At 38.1% G+C, this 23,646-nt stretch overlaps 1 protein-coding gene and 1 pseudogene across 1 annotated transcript; both read left to right on the top strand.

The window, feature by feature from the left end:
• The first annotated feature begins 1,176 nt into the window (after positions 1-1,176).
• On the top strand, positions 1,177-2,096 carry LOC113877387 (annotated as a pseudogene).
• Positions 2,097-21,793: 19,697 nt separating this feature from the next.
• Positions 21,794-22,845, top strand: LOC113877386 (olfactory receptor 4A47-like). Its single transcript, XM_027517436.1, is given in 2 exon segments — positions 21,794-22,244; positions 22,247-22,845. Coding segments are annotated over 2 exon segments (1,050 nt in total).
• The last annotated feature ends 801 nt before the right edge of the window (positions 22,846-23,646 follow it).

Raw genomic sequence — 23,646 nt, 5'->3', positions numbered from 1 at the left:
AAAAAAAAAAAAAAACTCTGCAAAAATTGCATGCTACCGAAGAAATGAACTATGTCATTTCTGAATTTTGCACAGCTCTTAATATTTATGCTAAACAAATTGTAAATAATGATTTTTTTCTTTCTAAAAATATTTTCCATTATGGTTTATTCCTAGAAGAAAAATGAAACAAAGGAAAATGAAAAACTAATTTGTATTTATTCAGAGCTATTTCTAAAATACATCAATTACTTGTAAGACTTATCTTATGTATATTATAGTCTTTTCTGAACTTTTGGGGAATTTTATTGTATTTATGTCCCCAAATTTATCCTTTAGATAGTAATACAGTATCCCTAACCAAGAATGATGGAAGATGGATCTTACAGAAAGATGGGAGAAGGCATGACAATGACTGTATCAGAAACAGAAAGGAGTGGGAACATTCCTCTCATGGATGGGTGCCATGTTGCTGTTTGGTAATGTTTCAATTATTAAGGACATAAACAGGAATACTGTTCTTGATTTTGTAGGAGCAAACATACATTCACATACACAGTAAGGCTCCAGTTATTTGTCGAATGAGTGAGTTTGTAATTGGTACTCATTGTATGTCATAGATTTTATATGTTTGTATTATTTGTATATAGATATGGGTGCATACCTATATACATTGTCTGTCTTTCCATCTTACCTAGAGGACTATTTCTTTCTGTTCTCCCTGTTTAGAGCTGAGGGTTAACATGTAAAACCTCATGGAAGAGGCAGTAGCACTTATCTCTGTGGGGCAAATATCAGCTTGCAAGATACATCTGATTATGCTGATTTGTGACCAAGGACATAGAGGAGGGCTCAGCCCGGTGCACTGACATGACTCAGCAGACGCAGAAGGAATTGGAACTAAGAGGAGAATCCAGATTCCATGTAGATAGTAGGGTGTTTTCTCAGTAAATTGTACATCATGTGTTGCCCTATAGATGTTTTGCAGATGACAGGTGTCTGTAGAAACGCAAAACACGAGGAAAGTAATAAACATGTGAAACATGTACTGGGGCAAAATTGTCAAGGACATGTTCCACAGTTCTACTGATTGCTCTAGCCTTCTTCTAAGAAATTCTACCATGCTTTCATGATGAAGCTGTATTACTGATTCTTCTTTTTAGGTAATTCAAGCCATGGGACTGTCTTTGTTCCTAAATGAATCTCACGTCTTCTTACAATGTGACTGAATTTGTTCTCTTGGGATTCACACAGAATCCACATTTACAGAAAATACTCTTAATTGTCGTTTTGTTTATTTTCCTATTTACCATGCTGACCAGCCTGCTCATTACCCTTACCATTTCCCTAAGCCCTACACTCTTAGCTCTCATGTACTTCTTTCTCACTCACTTGTCCTTCTTAGATGCCTCCTTCACCTCTGTCACCATCCCCAAAATGGTCATTGACCCACTGTACCAGAAGAGAACTATCTTCTGGGGTGGCTGCCTGACTCAGCTTTTTGTGGAACACCTCCTAGGAGGACCATAGATTACTGTCCTCACTGTCATGGCTTATGACCGCTATGCTGCCATCTGGAAGCCTCTACACTTCACGACCATCATGTGACAGGGGCTCTGCCAGCTCCTGGTGGTGGTGGCCTGTATCGGCGGGATCCTACAAACCACTGTGCAGATTCTTTTCATGATCAACTTGACCTTTTGTGGACCCAAAGTCACTGACCACTTCATGTGTGATTTCTTCTCACTGTTGAAACTTGCCTGCAGTGACACCTACAAGCTCAGTATAGTGGTGGCAGCCAACCCTGGGGCCATGTGCTTGCTCATTTTTGCATGCTCCTCATTTCCTACGTCATCCTGAGCTCCCTGAAAACTCATGGCTCTGAAGGACGATGCAAACCGCTCTCTACATGTGCCTCCCACTTTACAGTGGTGGTGCTCCTTTTCGTCCCTTGTATATTCACCCATATGCATCCTGTGGCCACTTACCCTGCTGACAAGTGGGTGACTGTGTTCTTTTCAGTCTTCACTCCCATGTTAAATCCTATCATTTACACAGTGAGAAACACAGAGGTGAAAAATTCCATGAGAATTTTGTTGAAAAGGACAGTAATTTAGGCTGTCCATGGTACAAAGGAAGTAATTGTTTATATATAGAGAGAAGATCAGGGGCGTCCCAGGTGACTCAGTGGTAAAATAATTTCCTGCCAATGTAGGAGACTCAAGAGATGTGGGTTCAATCCCTGGGTCAGGAAAATTCCTTGGAGTAGGAAAGGGGAAACCCCCTCCAGTATTCTTGCATGGAAAATTTCAGGGACAGAGGAACCTGGCAGGTGACAGTCTACGCTGATGCAAAGAGGCAGATTTACTCCCCATAGAGAGGATTATGTGTGTGTGGAGGGGGATGCTCAGTCATGTGCAACTCTGCGTGACCCCATGGACTGTAGCCCGTCAGGCTCCCCATCCATGGAACTTGCCAGGCAAGAATACTGGAAGGGATTGCCATTTCCTACTTCAGGGGATCTTCCCAACCAAGGAATGGAACCCACATCTCTTGAGTTTCCTACATTGGCAGGTGAGTTCTTTACAACCTGGGCCACCAGGGAAGTGCCTCTTGCAAATTCTGAAAGAAAATTAAGAAATTTTGCAGACCACTGATAGAAAAAAGTAGACCCAGGAACTAACATTTGTTGACCAATTTATGTTTGTTAAACAATCTTTATGCATTTTAATAACTTTTAACATACTTTCCAGAGACTTCAGTGTTCAGGTTTGTAGCTTCAGATTAGGTAATGGAAAGGACAGCTATAAATCCATAAGTTGATGATTGTAGAGTAAGATTTTGTCCAGAGTCTTACTACTAATTTACCAAATGCCTCATATATGTTGCTTGAATGAAATCAGCTTTCCATAGGACATTGATCTCAGAACATCTTCCATTTTTTTTGTTTAGCCTGTGTTATAGCAAACAAGGAATATAAATTCTTAGGTAAACACATGTGGAAGGGACAGTTGAGTGAAGGAATAACAGTTCAATTTTTTTTTTTTTTGTCCTATGAATTTATCAAAAGCAAAAAGAGAAGAGACCAATTCACAATCTATCTATATTTTCTTAACACAAAAATATAAGCAGAAATTTTGAAATTACTCAACTTTTTATGTTTTAAATAAGTTTATGGCTCATGGTTTTTCTTGAGTGTAAAAAACTGTTTTTCTTTTTTTACCAATATTTGAGGAACCATTTGAAACAGAGGTAAATGTGCTTTACAAATCTCAACAAAAAGCTTATAGTTAGGTTCCAAAGCTATTGTTCTGTAGTTCTCTTACATATATTTACATTAAATGAAGCCCTTACTATGTATCAGGCACATCTACTTCAGTTGATTTATCCAGGTACTAAACTGGTGGTTCCATTATAATTATTTCTATCTTACAGAGAAGAAAGTTGAAATCAAGAGTTTTACTAACTGACTTGCTTCACATCATATATTGTTGTTCAGTCACTTAGTTGTGTCCAACTCTTTGCAACCTATGGACAGAAGCACACCAGACTTCCCTGTCCTTCACCATCTCCTAGAGATTCCTAAACTCATGTCTGCTGAGTCAGTGATGCCATCTAACCATTCCATCCTCTGTTGTTCCCTTCTCCTGCCTTCAATCTTTCCCAGCATCAGAATTTTTTCTGAGTTGGCTCTTCACATAAGGTGGCCAAGGTATTTTAGCTTCATCTTCAACATCAGTCCTTCCAATGAGTATTCAGGATTGATCTCCTTTAGGATGGACTGGTTTGATCTTGCAGCCCAAAGGACTCTCAAGAGTCTTTTTAACACCACAGTTTAAAAGCATCAATTCTTTGGCACTCAAGCTTCTTTATGGTCCAACTCTCACATCCACACATGACTATTGGAAAAACTACATCTTTGATTATACAGAGTTTTGTTGGCAAAGTAATGTCTCTGCTTTTTAGGTTTGTCATAGCTTTTCGTCCAAGGAGCAAACAAGAATCACATCATATGTGATTCCCCCATAAATTGTGTTCGAAACTATTATACTGGAATGCAGCTCCCTTTTAAAAATTTCAACTACTAACTTCCAATCCAGGTCTTTAGAACTCAGGTTTACTTTCTTACAAATTTTCTGTGATAGGTTTAGGTGTATAAATAACAAAATTGCAGTCTAAATGATTGAATTTGTCCTTCAAGAAGATGCTGTCAAATTTGTTGTAGCTTTGTGCCAGGGTCCAGCCCCGGCTGATCCAGGATATTCGAAGTGGGGATGGTGTCGGCGACCTATTTATTTAAATATTTTATCAAAGATATAAAGAGTAATAGGATGAGGATAGCTCAGTAGGAAATTCAGTGGAGAAAAGAGGCTGAGTAGCTTGGTTTATGCGGCAGACCAATAAAACTTCAAGACAAGAAGTTTGCACCACTTATGTAGGCCGCAGGCGTCCTTCTGTTCTCCTGAAGGAGAGGAGACACTGAGGCCTCCCCAGTCGGATCTTAGAAGCCCAGGCATAATTAGCAAGAATGGCGGGTTCTGCGCTCCAGATGGAGACTCAGCCAGGATTTGAGAGAGAGAGCGACATGGGGAGACCAAGTTTCAGTGAACAAGGCCCGTACTTTATTTTCCAAAGTAGTTTTTATACCTTAAGTTGTGCATAGAGGATAATGGGGGAAGGGGCGGGGTCATGCAAGGACAGCAGTTCCTGGTCCTAATCGAAGCCAGGCTTTCAAACTTATCATATGCAAAAGTTCAGGTGAATTACATCATCTTCTGGCCAGGAGGCCTGTTAACATTTTAAGAAATTTATCTTTCTCTAAAGGTGATTATTCCAAAGTCAGGCACCAGCCTCCAAAAAAGCATTGGACAAACCTTCATTCCTATAGGGCAAAGGTGAGGTGGGCTCAATCAAGAAAAGAATTAACTCAAGGGTCCAAGGTTACAAACATTGAGGCTACTACTTACATTTCTATACACCCATTATATCAATCAATACACTGCCAAGGACACAGTAGGTAAGGAGTATGGAGACTTAGCAGCAAACATTGGCCCAATAAGTGAAAAACCCTTCACCAATACAATTTCTAATCAATCTTTTAACTACTCAAAGGAATCTGTGTTTAGACAGTTTAGAACATCTCCTGCCTCTCACAGTTGGGAGGCTCTGAACAATCACATGTGGCCGGAAAAACCTATTCAGGCAGGCTAGAGGATTTCCAAAGGAGTTTGTAGGTTAAACACTGTCACACCCAGGAATTATTAACTGGAGCTGTAAGCTAACTCTTTTTTCAGAGAGAGGTAGTGGGGGACAGCCCCCTGTAAAGTCAGAGGTGTAGGTGAAAGCACAAAGCAGAAAGTAGGCAGACTCTGGTTTGGGGGGTAGATGCTCGAGAATTTCCAGGGGGACTCCTGAGGCTCGATCCCGCCTTTGCGTATGCCGAGCCTCCTTCCTCATGACCTTTGTCATGGGTGGAGCTCCTCACGCTGGCTCCCGGCAGTGATAGAATTCCAGTTTAACTATTCCAGATCCTGAAAGATGATGCTGTGGAAAGTACTGCACTCCATATGCAATATGCACTCAATATACAATATGCCGGCTCCCGGCAGCTTTGTCTCTCATAGAGCAACATATTTCAGCAGAACAATTTTCTTTTTTTTTAAATTCAAGTTATGCCACTTCACTTTTACAAAGAACAACATTAGTATGGTAATGGTAACCTTATTGGTAAAGAATCTGAAAACTATTATATGTGTGTGTGTGTGTGTGTGTGTGTGTGTGTGTGTGTATGTACATGTACATAAATAACTAATTCTGTACTTTTGAATTTGGGTTTCCCAGGTGGTCTTAATAGTAAAGAACCTGCCTGACAATGCAGGAGACATAAAAGATGCTGGTTTGATGCCTGGGTTGGGAAGATCCCCTGGAGGAGGGCATGGCAACTCAGTCCAGTATTCTTGCCTGGAGAATTCCATAGACAGAGGAGCCTGGCTGGCTACAGTCTATAGGGTCCAAATAACTGGACACAACAGAAGTGACTTAGCATGCATGCATGCATGCACGCACACTAGAACTCAGACAACATTGTAAATTAAGTTCATTTCAATAGAAGAAAAGTGGAAAAAATAAAAATCACTGATAATTAATTTCTTTTTTGTAAAAATAAAAATTGCCTTCAGATTTCTTTCCCTTTGGTGAAGACGAGCATAAGTGTTGGTCTTAAAAACAACAACAACAACAACAACAACAACAGTGGCTAAGGTGAATTTTCAGACACTAGGAGAGACCTGCAATGCTTCTCTATGCATGTGCAGAATACCAGATCATCCTACATTATTAAAATCTCTCTACAAATCTAAGTTTGACTGACTACAATACTTCCTGGTGTGTTACTTCTCTCAAAAATAAGAATTGGTAAATTATAGATCCTGTTGCAAATTGAACCTAGGTAGAACAGTTCTCTCTGACAGAGGGACTACTTAAATAGATGTAAATGCTGAGTGATATCATGTTCTGATTAAAATATGATATTGATTTTCTACCATCTTTTATGAGTATTGATATTTTTCAAGTGGTGAGCAGCCAGCCGTGCTTCTGTAGCACCAATTCTGTTTTCCACTACCTTGTAATACCTCTGTTTTCATGTGTAAAATCCATTTATTATTCTATTTCTTATCTTTCTATTTCATTCCATTAGTGTATCTATCAATGAGCCAATACTCTACTGTCTAAATTTCTTCAGCATTTCAGATATAATTACCATATAAAAAATCACCTCCAAATTTAGGGGTTTAAAACACCAACACTTATTATTTCAGATGTTTTCAGTGGGTGTGGATTTAATCAGTCCAGTTGAGTACTTGAGACTCAGCATCTCTTATGAGATTAGTTAGAAATTGGCTGGGGCTGAAGTCATTTAAAAAGTTTCTTTACTTTTTAAATATACCTTAAAGTCTTGAAGACTGAAGACTTAAATAGCAGGTATACCTTTATTTGTAAGGGTGAAGCCATAGTCCAATAGAATTGGTGTTCTAAGAAGAAACTGAAAGCATGCCAGAGCTTGTTGTCTCACATTTACTTAGAGGAAAGTCTCTTTAGGGCTGGACTGAGAAGGTGGCCATGTGCAAGCTAGGAAGAGAGGCCTCATCTGAAACCAACCCTGAAGTCAATTTGATCTTGGACTTCCAGCCTCCATAACGTGAAAAAATAGATTTTTTGTTTGTTTGTTTGAGCTATCCAATTTGTTCATTTAGTTACAGCAAAATAAGCCAACTACTTGACCATGATGAAGCTGATGATGGTGATGGTGAAAAAATATGGGTTTAGTGAAAGAGGTCTGAATTGAATGGACAGGAATCGATTCAGAAAAAAAAAATCATGGCTACTGACTACATTTGGATAATTTCTAAATCCAGAGATTTTTTAATAAAATAAATATCAGGTATTTTTAAGTAGGGACTCTGTAATATCACCGGGAATAGGCTTTGAAAATCTTCAACCTGATCTTTACCCGAGGAATCTGAAACCATTTATCAGAGTAATTATGCTGTTCAGTTCAGTTCAGTTGCTCAGTCGGGTCCGACTCTTTACGACCCCATGAATTGCAGCATGCCAGGCCTCCCTGTCCATCACCAACTCCCGGAGTTCACTCAAACTCACGGCCATCGAGTCAGTGATGCCATCCAGCCATCTCATCCTCTGTCGTTCCCTTCTCCTCCTGCCCCCAATTCCTCCCAGCATCAGAGTCTTTTCCAATGAGTCAACTCTTCGCATGAGGTAGCCAAAGTACTGGAGTTTCAGCTTTAGCATCATTCCTTCCAAAGAAATCCCAGGGCTGATCTTCAGAATGGATTGGTTGGATCTCCTTGCAGTCAAAGGGACTCTCAAGAATCTTCTCCAACACTACAGTTCAAAAGCATCAATTCTTCAGCACTCAGCCTTCTTCACAGTCCAACTCTCACATCCATACATGACCACAAGAAAAACCATAGCCTCGACAAGATGGAACTTTGTTGGCAAAGTGATGTCTCTGCTTTTCAATATGCTATCTAGGTTGGACATAACTTTCCTTCCAAGGAGTAGGCATCTTTTAATTTCATGGCTGCAGTCACCATCTGCAGTGATTTTGGAGCCCAGAAAAATAAAGTCTGACACTGTTTCCACTGTTTCCCCATCTATTATCCCATGAAGTGATGGGACTGGACGCCATGATCTTCGTTTTCTGAATGTTGAGCTTTAAGCCAACTTTTTCACTTTCCACTTTCACTTTCATCAAGAGGCTTGTGAGTTCCTCTTCACTTTCTGCCATAAGGGTGGTGTCATCTGCATATCTGAGGTTATTGATATTTTTCCCGAAAATCTTGATTCCAGCTTGTATTTCTTCCAGTCCAGTGTTTCTCATGATGTACTCTGCATATAAGTTAAATAAGCAGGGTGACAATATACAGCTTTGACATACTCCTTTTCCTATTTGGAACTAGTCTGTTTTTCCATGTCCAGTTCTAACTGTTGCTTCCTGACCTGCATACAGATTTCTCAAGAGGCAGATCAGGTGGTCTGGTATTCCCATCTCTTTTAGAATTTTCCACAGTTTATTGTGATTAACACTGCCAAAGGCTTTGGCATAGTCAATAAAGCAGAAATAGATGTTTTTCTGGAACTCTCTTGGTTTTTCCATGATGCAGCAGATGTTGGCAATTTGATCTCTGGTTCCTCTGCCTTTTCTAAAACCAACTTGAACATCAGGAAGCTCACAGTTCACATATTGCTGAAGCCTGGCATGGAGAATTTTGAGCATTACTTTACTAGCATGTGAAATAAGTGCAATTGTCCTGTAGGTAAGTAGAAATCCTCAAGTCTTTCCTGACATTACTTGAAATAGGTTCTAAGCTAAAGCTCATTTCTGGGCATCAGAATAACACCATATGCAACTGATCAGAAAGCCACTGATGCTTGTTGCCCTGAGACAAGCATTCTGCCAGACATTTCTCCATGAAGATGGGTTTATTTGGGATCAGCAAGAATTGTAATTTGGGGCCTGCAACTATAGAGAATCATATGTGATTCTCCCCAAGGTAAAGGAAGGAGAATGATTTGATAGAAGAGAAGATGGAGTTGGGGGTGGGGTGTGGACTCCAGTAAATAAAGAAGTCATGGCCTTTCATGGGCTAAGCCCTTGCGAGGAAATAAGAGGGAATAAGCATTCTCCCTCCTGTTCCTCCAGGGCTTCCTTGGTGGCTCAGATGGAAAAGAATCCACCTGCAATGTACGAGACCTGGATTTGGTCCCTTGGTCAGGAAGATCTTCTGGAGAAGGGAATGGCTAACCACTACAGTATCCTTGCCTAAGGAGTTCCATGGACAGAGGACTTGGTGGGCTAGAGTCCATGGGGTCTCAAAGAGTGGGGCATGACTGTGCGAATAATGCCCCTGGCCCTCCATCTACATTTAACTGATTTTCTATTTATCAATGTTTTAAAAGGTGACAAATTACAGAGTCAGTGTTCTCACAATGGATCAGTTCTACATATATATTAGACTTAATAGACTATATGTGTTCTACAGAGGATATACATATCCTTATTGTGTCCCTGATGCTTAAATAAAGTTATTTTATCATAAAGGACTGAGTAGAACTATTTGGAACAAATCTACTTTTTCACAATAATAGCTAAACTGGAGTACCCTATTATTGAGCTACCAAAGAGATTTGAGAAATGCAGGTGTAATTCTTATCCCATTCTCAGGTAATTTACCTTTGTTGTTTAGGAATAAAATGGAGGATCAGGCTAAGTTGGTGTAGAAAATGGAAGCTTAAAAATATCCTGTACAATTAATCTTTGTTTGGTGAGGTTTTTTTTTTTTTTTTTTTTTTTTTTTTAATGCCAGAAAATCCTAAGGGATTGAGTCAAAGGATGTATTTGCCTATGGTCTTTTAATATCTTCATTTCCCTAGGTAGGTCTCATTTGGAAAACGATGAGGCTCATTTAACTAATCACACATATCAATTAGTCAAACAAAGCCTATTGTCTCCATTACTTGGTAACAGGTGAGCATATCAGTTATTCATTAGAGGCAAAATGTAAAACAGATTAGAATTTAGAAAATCTGAAACACTTTAATTGCAATTTACCAGCATCAAAATGTGCATTTTAGAAATATTCCTTTTCTTATCTGAATCTGTTTTTTATATTAAAAAGCAAAACGAATGAATTAGATACTTTCTAACAAACCATTAACTTTTAACGTCTAAGATTTCATTATTTGTCTGTTTATTTGTAGATCAAATTATTTCCTCTACATACTTGAATTTTTAGGAAGCTCATTTATAAAACAATAGGAAATCTGCCATGCTGTGCTGTGCTTAGTTACTTAGTCATGTGATTCTTTGCAACCCCCTGGACTGTAGCCTGCCAGGCTTTCCTGTCCATGAGGATTCTCCAGACAGGAATACTGGAATGGGTTGCCATTTCCTCCTCCAGTGGATCTTCCCAACCCAGGGATTGAACCGAGGTCTCCCGCATTGCAGGCTGATTCTTTACCATCTGAGTCACCCTGGAAAACCCTGGTTCAATTTATGGGTTGGGGATATCTGCTGGAGATGGGATAGGCTACCCACTCAAGTATTTTTGGGCTTCCCTGTGGCTTTAAGTTGAACTTTCAGAAAGTGGGGGATATCTGTTCCTATATGCATGTGCAGAATATCAGGCCATCCTACATTATTAGTACCTATAAATCTAAGCTTTTCTTACAACAACATTCCAACACATGTTACTTCTCACAAATGTCACTTTTTTCAAACTCAGTGATCAGCTGGAACCATTTTTGTCCATAATTTGGACATTCATTAATGTTTGAGCATAGTAAAGGAGTGTCTGTGCTTTCTGAGTTGTACATGAAAAGTAAAAATGAACATTGGGGTACACGTGTCTCTTTCCCTTCTGGTTTCCTCAGTGTGTATGCCCAGCAGTGGGATTGCTGGATCATAAGGCAGTTCTTTTTCCAGTTTTTTAAGGAATCTCCACACTGTTCTCCATAGTGGCTGTACTAGTTTGCATTCCCACCAACAGTGCAAGAGAGTTCCCTTTTCTCCACACCCTCTCCAGCATTTATTGCTTGTAGACTTTTGGATCGCAGCCATTCTGACTGGTGTGAAATGGTACCTCATAGTGGTTTTGATTTGCATTTCTCTGATAATGAGTGATGTTGAGCATCTTTTCATGTGTTTGTTAGCCATCTGAATGTCTTCTTTGGAGAAATGTCTGTTTAGTTCTTTGGCCCATTTTTTGATTGGGTCATTTATTTTTCTGGAGTTGAGCTGTAGGAGTTGCTTGTATATTTTTGAGATTAGTTGTTTGTCAGTTGCTTCATTTGCTATTATTTTCTCCCATTCTGAAGGCTGCCTTTTCACCTTGCTAATAGTTTCCTTTGTTGTGCAGAAGCTTTTAAGTTTAATTAGGTCCCATTTGTTTATTTTTGCTTTTATTTCCAATATTCTGGGAGGTGGGTCATAGAGGATCCTGCTGTTATGTATGTTGGAGAGTGTTTTGCCTATGTTCTCCTCTAGGAGTTTTATAGTTTCTGGTCTTACAGAGGGAGGGGAGGGGAGGGAGGAGGGAGGAGGGTTCAGGATGGGGAACGCGGGTATACCTGTGGCGGATTCATTTCGATATTTGGCAAAACTAATACAATATTGTAAAGTTTAAAAATAAAATAAAATAAAAAAGAAAAGTAAAAATGTTAGTTGCTCAGTCATGTAAGACTCTTTGTGTCCCCCTGGAATGTAGCCCACCAGGCTTCTCTGCCCATGGAATTCTTGAGGTAAGAATACTGGATGGGTAGCCATTCTCTTCTCCAGGAAATCTGCCTAACCCAGGAACTGATCCCAGGTCCCTCCATTGAAGGTAGATTCTTCACCATTTGAGCCACAAGGGAAGCGCAAGTTGTGCATGGCTGTCTCAAATTCATTAGAAACAGATTTCCACCCCCACCCCCCCACACACACAAAGTCAAGGCCTGGAAAATGATATAATCACCACTTAGTTTATTAAAATGTTCCAGGTTGAAATTGCTGATGAGAATTAAACCTTTCAACAAAATCAAAATGAAATGATATGTGGTTCATCCTGTCTTGTGACTATTAGAGTGGAGGTGAGAGTAATCCAGGGGTAAGAATGAAAAAAATCTTAAGTAAAAATGCATGCATGCTAAGTCACTTCAGTGGTGTCCAGCTCCTTGCAACCCTATGGATTGCATCCTGCTGGGCTCCCTGTCCATGGGATTTCCCTGGCAAGAAAACTGGAGTGAGTTGCCATGCCCTCCTCCAGGAGATGTGCCCAACCCAGGGACTGAACCTATATCTTGTTTATGTCTTCTGCAATGGCAGGCAGGTTCTTTACCATCAGCATCTCCTAAAGAGTCCTCAAGTAAATATAGTTTCTAATACTAGATTTTTTTAAGGTTTTTAAAATAACATTTACTCTTAGAAGTTAACTTGTACAAAATAATAATCCAAAAAACACAAAAAGCAAAAAGTTAAGTCATTCATAGTCACAAGCAGTTTACATTTTGATGTGTCCTTTTTGGTCTTATATGTATATTTTCACAACTAAGCATCCATTTTATGCATTTAATATGATACAGTTATGTCTCATGCTGTTTCACACATCATGAATATGCACCATTTCAAAGTACCAAATTTATTGGTATTTTGATAACCAATAATACACTACTACAACACAATCTGGAAGAAAAAAAATGTAATCCTCCTTTTTTGATGACAGAAATTTCAAAGCAGACAATAATGGCAATAGACCTCTAGATAAATGTATTAGCAGAGTTATGATTAAAATACTGCCTTCCCTTAAAGTTCAATTTAAAATGAGACATAAAGCAACAAAGTACACAAAGTTTAAAGTTTCTAAGAGGATTTATCATCTGATCCACACTATTAAAGTATTAGCAAGGAGATAGGAATGTTCCCATTGAGATACTTAACGATGCATTTCTATACTACAGCCAAGAGATTCACATACATCAATTGTTCCCATCAAAATATAAATATGAACACATTCACATTCATGCCTACCTTTATACTTCCTTCTGCCCCTCTGCTGCCAACCTAAATGAACAAGTCCTGACATATATTTCTCAGAGACATAACACTAGAACTTTAAGAGGGACAATATGGCAATGAACCTACATTAGGAGCTATACCAGGGGCTTGGTGGAGAGGTGAGAAGATTCAGTTCAATTCAGTCGCTGAGTTGTGTCTGACTCTTTGTGACTCCATGGACTGCAGCAAGCCAGGTTTCCCTGGAAATCACCAACTCCTGGAACTTACAGAAACTGACGTCCATCAAGTCAGTGATGCCATCCAACGATCTCATCCTCTGTCATTCCCTTCTCCTCCTTGCTTCAACCTTTCCCAGCATAAGGATATTTTCCAATGAGTCAGCTCTTCTCATCAGGTGGCCAAAGTATTGAAGTTTCAGCTTCAACATCAGTCCTTCCAATGAACACTCAGGATGGATTTGCTTTAGGATGGACTGGTTGGATCTCCTTGCAGTCCAAGGGACTCTCAAGAGTCTCCTCCAACACCACAGTTCAAAAGCATCAATTCTTTGGTTCTCAGCTTTCTTTATAGTCCAACTATCACATGCATACATAACTACAGGAAACACCATAGCTTTGAACTAGACGAACTTTTGTTGGAAAAGTAATGTCCCTACTTCTTAATATGTGGTCTAGGTTGGTAATAGCATTTCTTCTAAGGAGCAAGTGTCTTTTAATTTCATGGCTGCAGTCACCATCTGCAGTGATTTTGGAGCCCCCCAAAATAAAGGCTGTCACTGTTTCCATTGTTTCCCCAGCTATTTGCCATGAAGTGATGGGGCCAGATGCCATGATCTTCGTTTTCTGAATGTAGAGTTTAAAGCCAGCTTTTTCACTCTCCTCTTTCACTTTCATCAAGAGGCTGTTTAGTTCTTCTTCACGTTCTACAATAAGGGTTGTGTCGTCTTAAGTATCTGAGGTTACTGATATTCCTCCCAGCAATCTTGATTCCAGCCTGTGCTTCACCCAGCCCAGGATTTCTCATGATGTGCTCTGCATATAAGTTAAATAAGCAGGGTGTCAATATATAGCCTTGATGTACTCCTTTACGTATTTAAAACCAGTCTGTTGTTCCATGTCCAGTTCTAACTGTTGCTTCCTGACCTGCATACAGATTTCTCAAGAGGCAGATCAGGTGGTCTGGTATTCTTTTTCAGAATTTCCCACAGTTTATTGTGATCTACACAGTCAAAGGCTTTGGCATAGTCAATAAAGCAGAAATAGATGTTTTTCTGGAACTCTCTTGCTTTTTCCATGATCCAGCAGATGCTGGCAATTTGATCTCTGATTCCTCTGCCTTTTCTAAATCCAACTTTAACATCTGGAAGTTCACAATTCACTTATTGTTGAAGCCTGGCTTGGAGAATTTTGAGGATTAATTTACTAGTGTGTGAGATGAGTGCCATTGTGCAGTAGTTTAAGCATTCTTTGGCATTGACTTTCTTAGGGATTGGGATGAAAACTGGCCTTTTCTGTGCTGTGGCCACTGCTGAGTTTTCCAAATTTGCTGGCATATTGAGTGCAGCACTTTCACAGCATCATCTTTCAGGATTTGAAATACCTCCACTGGAATTCCATCACCTCCACTAGCTTTGTTTGTAGTGAAGCTTCCCAAAGCCCACTTAAGTTCACATTCCAGGATATCTGGCTCTAGGTGAGTGATCACACCATTGTGATTATCTGCGTCCTGAAGATCTTTTTTTGTACAGTTCTTCTGTATATTCTTGCCACCTCTTCTTAATATCTTCTACTTCTGTTAGGTCCACACCATTTCTGTCCTTAATTGAGCCCATCTTTGCATGAAATGTTCCCTTGCTATCTCTAATTTTTCCCATTCTATTGTTTTCCTTTATTTCTTTGCATTCATCACTGAGAAAGGCTTTCTTACCTCTCCTTGCTATTCTTTGGAACTCTGCATTCAAATGGATATATCTTTCTTTTCTCCTTTGCTTTTTGTTTCCCTTCATTTCACAGCTATTTTTAAGGCCTCCTCAGACAGCCATTTTGCTTTTTTGCCTTTCTTTTTCTTGGGGATGGTCTTGATCCCTGTCTCCTATACAGTGTAATGAACCTCCATCTATAGTTCGTCACACACTCTGTCTATCAGATGCAGTCCCTTAAATTTGTTTCTCACTTCCACTGTACAATCACAAGGGATTTGATTTAGGTCATACTGAATGGTCTAGTGGTTTTCCCTACTTTCTTCAATTGAAATCTGAATTTGGCAGTAAGGAGTTCATGATCTGAGCCACAGTCAACTTGGAAGGTGTCAGAAGTGAAGTAGGAAGTGCAGACTGTATGAAATCTTGCTCAACTGTGAGTAAGTTTAAAGCTTGTTTAGATGTTCCTTTGAACTCATCATTAAGAATCTATTCTGAAGACCTACTGCCATATGACTACTTAATTTAAAAAAATCAAAGAAAAAACTTACAGTGTGTAACATTTTTTTCATAATAATAAATAGATATAATATGTGGATCTATATTTAAGGATACTTTGTCTAATGTGGAATTTTTATTTTGTTTAAGGAAGTGAGCTTTTCTTGATGGCCAACTATAAGGAATACATTTTGATGGTTCTCTTTTGTTTTTTAATTAATTGATTGATTTTATTTTTGAGGTCACTTGGTATTCATTGTTGCACTCTGGCTTTTCTGTAGTTGCAGCTAGTGGGGGCTACTCTCTAGCTGCAGGTACCAGGCTTCTCATTGTGGTGCCTTCTCTTGTGGAACATAGATTCTAGGTGGAAGGGTTGAAGCCCATAGTTTTATCACCCAGGTTCATTACTTGCAGCATACAGGCTCTAAGCCATGTGGGCTTCAGTAGTTGTGGTATACGGGCTTAGTTTTTCCGTGGTATATGTGGGAGTTTCCTAGACTAGGGGTCAAACTTATGTCTCCTGCATTGGCAGATGGATTCTTATCCAGTGTACCACCAGAGAAGTCCCATTTTGACAGGTTCTTTACATACTTTAACTCTCTTATTGTAGGAAAAATGTTAGTAGTTAGATTTTTACTCCATTTTACAAAAGAGGGAAATGTGATTCAGTAAAGTTAACAAGAATAGGAATTCTTCTAAAGATGGCTTTTTAGCAAATCAGCCCACCCTCTCCCTCTCCCACAAAGCCCAAAAGATTGTTCTATACATCAGTGTCTCTTTTGCTGTCTTGTATACAGGGTTATTGTTAACATCTTTCTAAATTCCATATATATGCGTTAGTATACTGTATTGGTGTTTTTCTTTCTGGCTTACTTCACTCTGTATAATAGGCTCCAGTTTCATCCACCTCATTGCAAAACCAACACAATATTGTAAAGTTAAAAAATAAAATAAAAAAATAAATGCAATAAATAAATAAATAAAATAAATAAAATAAAATTTCGTGAGAATGCCCCCCCCCCAAAAAAAAAAGATGGCGTTTTCGGCTCTTCGCACTTCACGATAGTCCTTGTTGTCATGATAGGAAAATATCATAACACAGATCTGATCATTGGCCACACTGTGAAGACTGAAGCATTCTTCATTTAATTTGAGGAGCACTTTCTTCCCTTTATCTCTATCTTGACCTCCATTTCCCAGATTGCTTACACTCTCTTGATTCCTCTTACGTCAAGGAAAAGTCATCTGTCGATTTCTTCTCTGGAGAGATTTTACCCTTCATGGGCATCATGATAAGTGGGATGTAATAGGCTCAAGAAATGACATTCTAAGGGTTGTATTTCAAAGGAAGTGCACTTGGTTGAAAGAAATGTTTAGAGGAACTTTTAAACATCTCAAGCAACTCAATCATTTTGGAGTTTAGTACTGTATTTACACATGAGGCAGCACCATGGAGAAGTAAATGGGTGCTATTTCCTTAGGACTTTTCCCATTGTAATCATATAATATTAACATTGTTACTGGGAGGAAAAAGGCCCCCATGATCAATTTACTTTAGAAAATTTTGACTTTTTAAGTTATCAACCAAATACTGCTCTGTATCTACAATAGGCCAGAGAGTTATAGGAGCTGGCATGCAAAGTTGAATAATAAAAAACAAGGATGTTTTTACGTGGAGCTAATATTCCAGTGGGTTGTAGATGGATAGTAAGCAAGTAAAGAAATAAATGAAAAATATAGTTTTGTTGGTAATAAGTAAGATAATAAACATTTTATAACACCAGGATATAGGAGAGAAGAAATGGATGTAGATTTGTGTTGTTTTAGGCACAGCTAAAGCTGCAGTTTGGTCTGACTTTAAATAAGACATTATGCTCCTTTTTTATATATTAGGTTATTTTAAAAAGGTTTATTTGAAATGGAGACAATATTAGCAATCAGCATCTATGTCCCATTGTGACTCCCAATTTCTCTTACCTCTCTGGGATGTTCTGTCTTGTATCAACACCTGGGTCTGACTCAGTCTCCTTTCAGGTACCTATTTCTTATTCAACTGTGTGTGGTTTTATTGTGTGTGACCTTTAAAGCTGGAGTCATTTTCTATAGCCTCCTGGCTCTCTGAAAAGGAATCTTCACTGATTTCAAAGGCATATGTGTTAGCAGCTTAGCTGGTAAAGGATCTGCCTGCAATGCAGGAGACCCCGGTTTAATTCCTGGGTCAGGAAGATCTGCTGGAGAAGGGATAGGCTACCCATGCCAGTATTCTTGGGCTTCCCTTGTGGCTCAGCTAGTAAAGTATCTGCCTACAATGCGGGAAACCTGGGTTCCATCTCTGGGTTGGGAAGATCACCTGGAGAAGGGAAAGGCTGCCCACTCCAGTATTCTGGCCTAGAGAATTCCATGGACTGTATAGTCCATGGGGTTGCAGAGAGTTGGGCATGATTAAGCGACTTCTACTTTCACTTTCCCTGTACAGGACCCCTGGGCACTGCTGGGGGTGGGGCTGGGGTGGGGGCATATCTCTTTGTCCCTTTGGGAGAACCTCTGCAACTGTATTATCCCTTGTTTGTGTGTTGCCTACCAGATGGATGGAATTTGACTATATTTTGTATCCACCACTTCTGTCTTGTCTTGTTCCTGCCTTATGTTTCTAGTAACAGAGGGTTTGCACGTCTTCAGGCTGTTCTCGTCAATATTTCTGTAAACAGTTCTAATTTGCTGTAATTTTAGTGTTTCCAAGGGATGATGTGAGTCTTGGTCATCTTAGATCTCACAAGAAAAAAAAATTAATGAAAATTTTGGCCAACTCGATATATCTTTGAAAATGTTCATTGGTAATTTGAGTTTGTTTTGCTTACTTTGTAAATAAATGGAAAATAGCATATTTTTAGTTGAAATTATATATATATATACATATATATATGTATATATATATGTGTATGTATATATATATATATATATATATATATATATATATATATATAGGCTTCTCTGGTGGCTCAGTGGTAAAGAATCTGTCTGTAATGGAAGAGATGCAGGTTTGATCCCTGGGTTAGAAAGATCCTCTAAGAGAAAGCATGGCAGCCTACCCCAGTGTTCTTGCTTGGAGAATGCCATAGACAGAAGAGTCTGGTGGTCTACAATCCATAAGATTGTGAAGAGTCTGACAAGACTGAAGCACCTGAGTACACATGCACATGTATATGTACACACTATGTATGCATGGCATTCATACATGGGTTTCCCTGGTGCCTCAATGGTAAAGAATCTGCTTATCAATGCTAGAGATGTAAGACATGTGGGTTTGATTCTTGGGTCAGGAAGATCCTCCAGAGATGGAAATGGCAACCCACTTCAGTATTTTTGCCTGGGAAATCCCAAGAATAGTGGAGGCTGGTGGGCTACAGTTCATGGGGGTCGCAAAAGAGTCAGACATGACTTATCAACTAAATAACAATATATATATATATATATATATATATATATATATATATATATATATATGGTTTGATTTAATTTCTTGAAAATATGTTGCAATTTGTATCGTAGCCTAGGGTATTTTCTACTTTGGAATGTCCCATGAGCACTGTGAGGTGAATGGAGTAGTCCCACGTATGTTTTCTCTTTCACCACTTTGATACTAACATGCATTGCATCGATTTGCCTGTCTGAAATTATGGAGCAGACTATGGGACAAACTTTATCTGAATTAGAAATAAACCTTAAAAAAAGTGTTCTGAAATTAGCATTTATTATTTTTGTAAATTAGTTCAAATATCATCTTCAAAGACAAAGCTTAAAAAATTGCCTATTTTGAAGGACATAATTTTAACAAGAAAGATTTACATATTTCATTTGTGTGGAGACTGAACTTTTCCCTTTTGGTAATTTGGCCTCAAGTTGTTTTTTATGACTTTCCCCCAGAGAACAGTGTTCTGTAAGTTCCATTCTACACGGTGATTATCCTGGTGGGATCTCTGGAGATAGTCTACCCTCAAAATAATGATTAAAGTTTCAAAGAATTTAAAGTTTCAAAGAATCTCCCTTGAAGATGCACCAGTTGAATGACTAAATAGTATGTGATACAACGACTTGTACATAAAGTGTTGGCACACTTTTGCCCTTACCATAGACTGTATTTGTCTGCAGCAGTAATCACATGGCAGGCTTCTTCTTGAATTAAAATGATGGACTCAAAACATAATAAAATGAATAAATGAAGGTGCCACCAGATGTAAAGAGCTGACTCATTGGAAAAGACCTTGATGCTGGGGAAGATGAATGAACAGGAGGGGAAGGGGGAAACAGAGGATGAGATGGTTGAGTGGCATCACTGACTCAATGAACCTGAGTTTGAGTAAACTCAGGGAGACAGTGAAGGATCAGAAAGCCTGGTGTGCTGCAGTTCATGGGGTTGCAAAGAGTTGGACATGACTTAGTGACTGAACAACAACAACAAAGAAATTATCCTCCATTGTTCAAGAAACCTAAAGTTCAACAGCACTGGATGAAGGCTGAACAGTATATCTGATTGAGAATAAAAATATTCCAAAGGCTACTTCACTATTTAACTTTCATTGGTATAAACTCAAACAGCAAAATTTTTATTCTAAACAATTCTGAGATATTTTGGAATGTGTCCTCTCTCTGATCAAAATGTTGATTTAATGTGTTTGTTATCAGGGGAAATCCTGCGACAATTAATATTTTGAGTATCTGTTTATAATCAACATTCAGAATTATTTAGGTAACAAGACATTGATATTCATTTTGAAAATCTCAATAATTTAAAAAGTAGTATTCCTCTGAAAGATTTAGATGAATTAGATTTCCTGCAAGCATGAAAAGAGTTGGTTACATGGAACCAGTTAATGGTGCTGTGAGGTTGCATGAATCTTGCTCTGTGTGTTCGATGAGATGGCACCAGTACATGAAGGACAAGGGGGAAGGCACCAGAGCCCAGAATTTGGATTGAATGGCTTTCTCCTTATGCAGGTACCTTGGGAAGTGTACTTAGACCCAACATTCTGAACCAGGCTTTCCATTTTGCAAGAGTACATTGGTGGTGTAAGAGTATTTTAAGAGTTATTTATGATTTTAATAATCAGCCATGTTAGGAATCCTTTGTTATTACTAAAATATGTGAAGATTGATTCTATTCTGTGTTTATATTGTTTGGAATATTTTCCTCTAATGACCTGTCATAAATTTACCTTCTCAAATAATTTTTAGAAATTAATCTCAAGTGCAACTATTTGGGGAATTTTCACGGACAGATATTTGTAAATCTATGATATTTTCAATTTATATGTTATCTAAATATAGTCTGTTAATCTGATAAAAATTAAAAGATAAGGTAACTTCTGTAGGCCTTCACTACCTGGCTTTCAAGAGCCCAAAGTAATACTGTAATAAGCAAACCACTCCTTTAGGTCTTATTTTTCTGTTCCAGGTGATCTTCGGCATCCTATCATATGTTTGTTGACCATTTAGAGGTATTTTTCCTAGCATGGTTTGTTTATATTTTATTTAATTTATATTTTTTATCTTTTATTAGTTAATTTTCAATGTTAACAAGTTAATATTTTACAAAATAAAAGCAATTTGCATTTTATAATTTACTCTAAAATGTAAATTATTCTCCAAATTACTTTTGTCTATTGGCCTTGTGGTATGATTTCCAAAATCCTTTAAGGAAATTTGCAATTGTCAAATATATCTGAGATTTAAATGATTGGTTAAGACAGTTCTTCCAACCCTAGAATGTAAAAGTCACCTCTTTCTTAACAGAAAAGCAAATATATGAAGTAAATCTTGCTTTACTTTTTTTTTAAACCGTTAATCAATGTTTACTTTTGTGCCAAGTATTAGTTATATGTACAATTTAATTAGCTTCCAGATGGAAAACTAGTAGTGACACCTCATTTATTTCATAATGTGTCATTTTTCTCCAATATGTCATTTGTCACTTATCTATCCATTAGTTTATAAGATTGCTGTAGTCAGGGAAGATGTTTTAATTAGTCCTGCATTTACTTTCTTTCTTTTTTGGGGGGCTTCCCCATGTAGCTTGCCAGATTTTAGTTTTCCTAGCAGGGACTGAACCTGGCCCATGGCAGTGAAAGCTCCAAGTTCTAATCATAGCCTGGTATGATAATATTTGAAACCATTGGAACATAATAAGTCAAAAGGCCTGCTTGTGGAATGAATGAACAAATTATCATAAGACTTCAGGAAGTCACAATTAATAATTATATTTATTTTTGGCAATTTATTTCAGGCAATTTTGTCCTGAAGTCTGAAATAAAGTATATAGAACACTTATGGAACAAAAGAACAATGTAACTGAGTTTCTCCTCTTGGGGCTCACTCACAGCATTCAAGGTCAGAAAATACTATTTGTTGTGTTCTTGTTCATCTACATTGTGACAACGGTAGGCAACCTACTTGTTGTTGTGACTGTGGTGATCAGCTCAACCCTGGATGCCCCTATGTACTTCTTTCTTGGCTACTTGTCATTTATAGATGCTGTTTATTCTACCACAGTCACCCCAAATACATTTATATACTTACTCTATGAGAAGAAAACCATTTATTTCCAAGCTTACATGGCTCAGCTTTTTACAGAGCACTTATTTGGTTGTGCTGAGATTATACTGCTGGTAGTCATGGCTTGTGACTGCTACGTGGCCATCTGCAAACCCTTGCATTATTTGACAATCATGAATCAGCAAGTGTGTGTCCTGCTGTTGCTGTTGGTCTGGATTGGTGGATTTTACATGTTGTAGTTAATATTCTGTTCACACACAAGCTTCCCTTCTGTGGCCCCAATGTCTTTGATCACTTCATCTGTGACATGTACACCTTGTTAAAACTGGCCTGCACTGACACCCACATAATTGGCCTCATAGTGGTTGCCAATGATGGAATAATCTGTGTGGTCCTCTTCACGTTCTTACTCATCTCCTATGGGGTCATTCTGCACTCCCTGAAGAATGTTAGTCAGGAAGAGAGGTGCAAAGCCTTGTCCACCTATGGCTCCCACATCCCTCTGGTACCTTTCTTCTTTGTACCCTGTATATTTCTGTATGTGAGTCCTCCTTCCAACTTACCCATTGATAAATGCTTGGCTGTGTTTTACACCATTATCACTCCTGTGCTGAATTCTCTAATCTACACTCTAAGAAATGGAGAGATGCAAAATGCTATGAAAAATCTCTGGGCCAGAGAAAGAAAATTAGCCAACCAGGAAATGTATCATCTCATTTCTTGGACAAATTTCTCTTACCAGGAAAGCCATATATGGTTATTTAACTGCAGTAAAAGTCTCCTAAGTTTAAATAACTCAGGCATGATGAAAAGATTTATTATGTGAATACTTGCAATGATCAAAGTATACTTTTAACATTTTCATGATTTCCTAGTTCAAGTTCTATTTTTTGTTTGCAATATATTTTTAAAGATTTCCACAATTTCTTTGGAAAATATTTATAGATTTGGGTGTAGAAAGACTCTAATGAGGCTACAGCTTCATGTTCTGTATGGTGAGTTAATGCAGTACATTTAATTAGTGGAAGTTTTTAGTGTTTTTCACTTAAATAGTGTATTTTTTTCAGAATTAATAGAGTTAATTATAGATTTTAGAAAAATAATATAAGAAATATTATAGAAAAAAACATTTCACTCTCTTCACACAAAACATCCCATATTAATATTTGACTTACATAACTTACTTTTGTATCTGTAAGATACTTCACCTAAATTATTTTGTTTCTATTGTTTAGTGTAATAAGGTTGAAGAAGAATATTTTAGTGTGTAATATTAATCATTAGGAAACTAACTTTATAAAAATAACCTGAATGAACATGGTGTATATGCAGAAAAATAACCAATCATACTTATATTCCAAATTGGTCAATCGTGTTATCTTCTCAAGTTTACCAGGTTTGCTTGGGGTGATATAAACCGTCAAAAGGAAAATCCACTCTTCCATTGTTGATTTAGGGAAGTGTAGTGAATGTATAAACAAATAAAAAATGCCCCTCCTTGTCAGGGATCTCTAGTAAACATCTACCAAAAAACAGATTAATTTTCATGAACACAAAACCACTCTAAATATTCACACATTTTTTTTTTGAAAAACAGGAAAAATGAAGCAAAACAAACACACAAACA

Source organism: Bos indicus x Bos taurus, chromosome 19, assembly GCF_003369695.1.
Source record: "Bos indicus x Bos taurus breed Angus x Brahman F1 hybrid chromosome 19, Bos_hybrid_MaternalHap_v2.0, whole genome shotgun sequence".
Lineage (NCBI taxonomy): Eukaryota > Metazoa > Chordata > Mammalia > Artiodactyla > Bovidae > Bos > Bos indicus x Bos taurus.
This window is presented reverse-complemented; position numbering and strand designations above follow the sequence as displayed.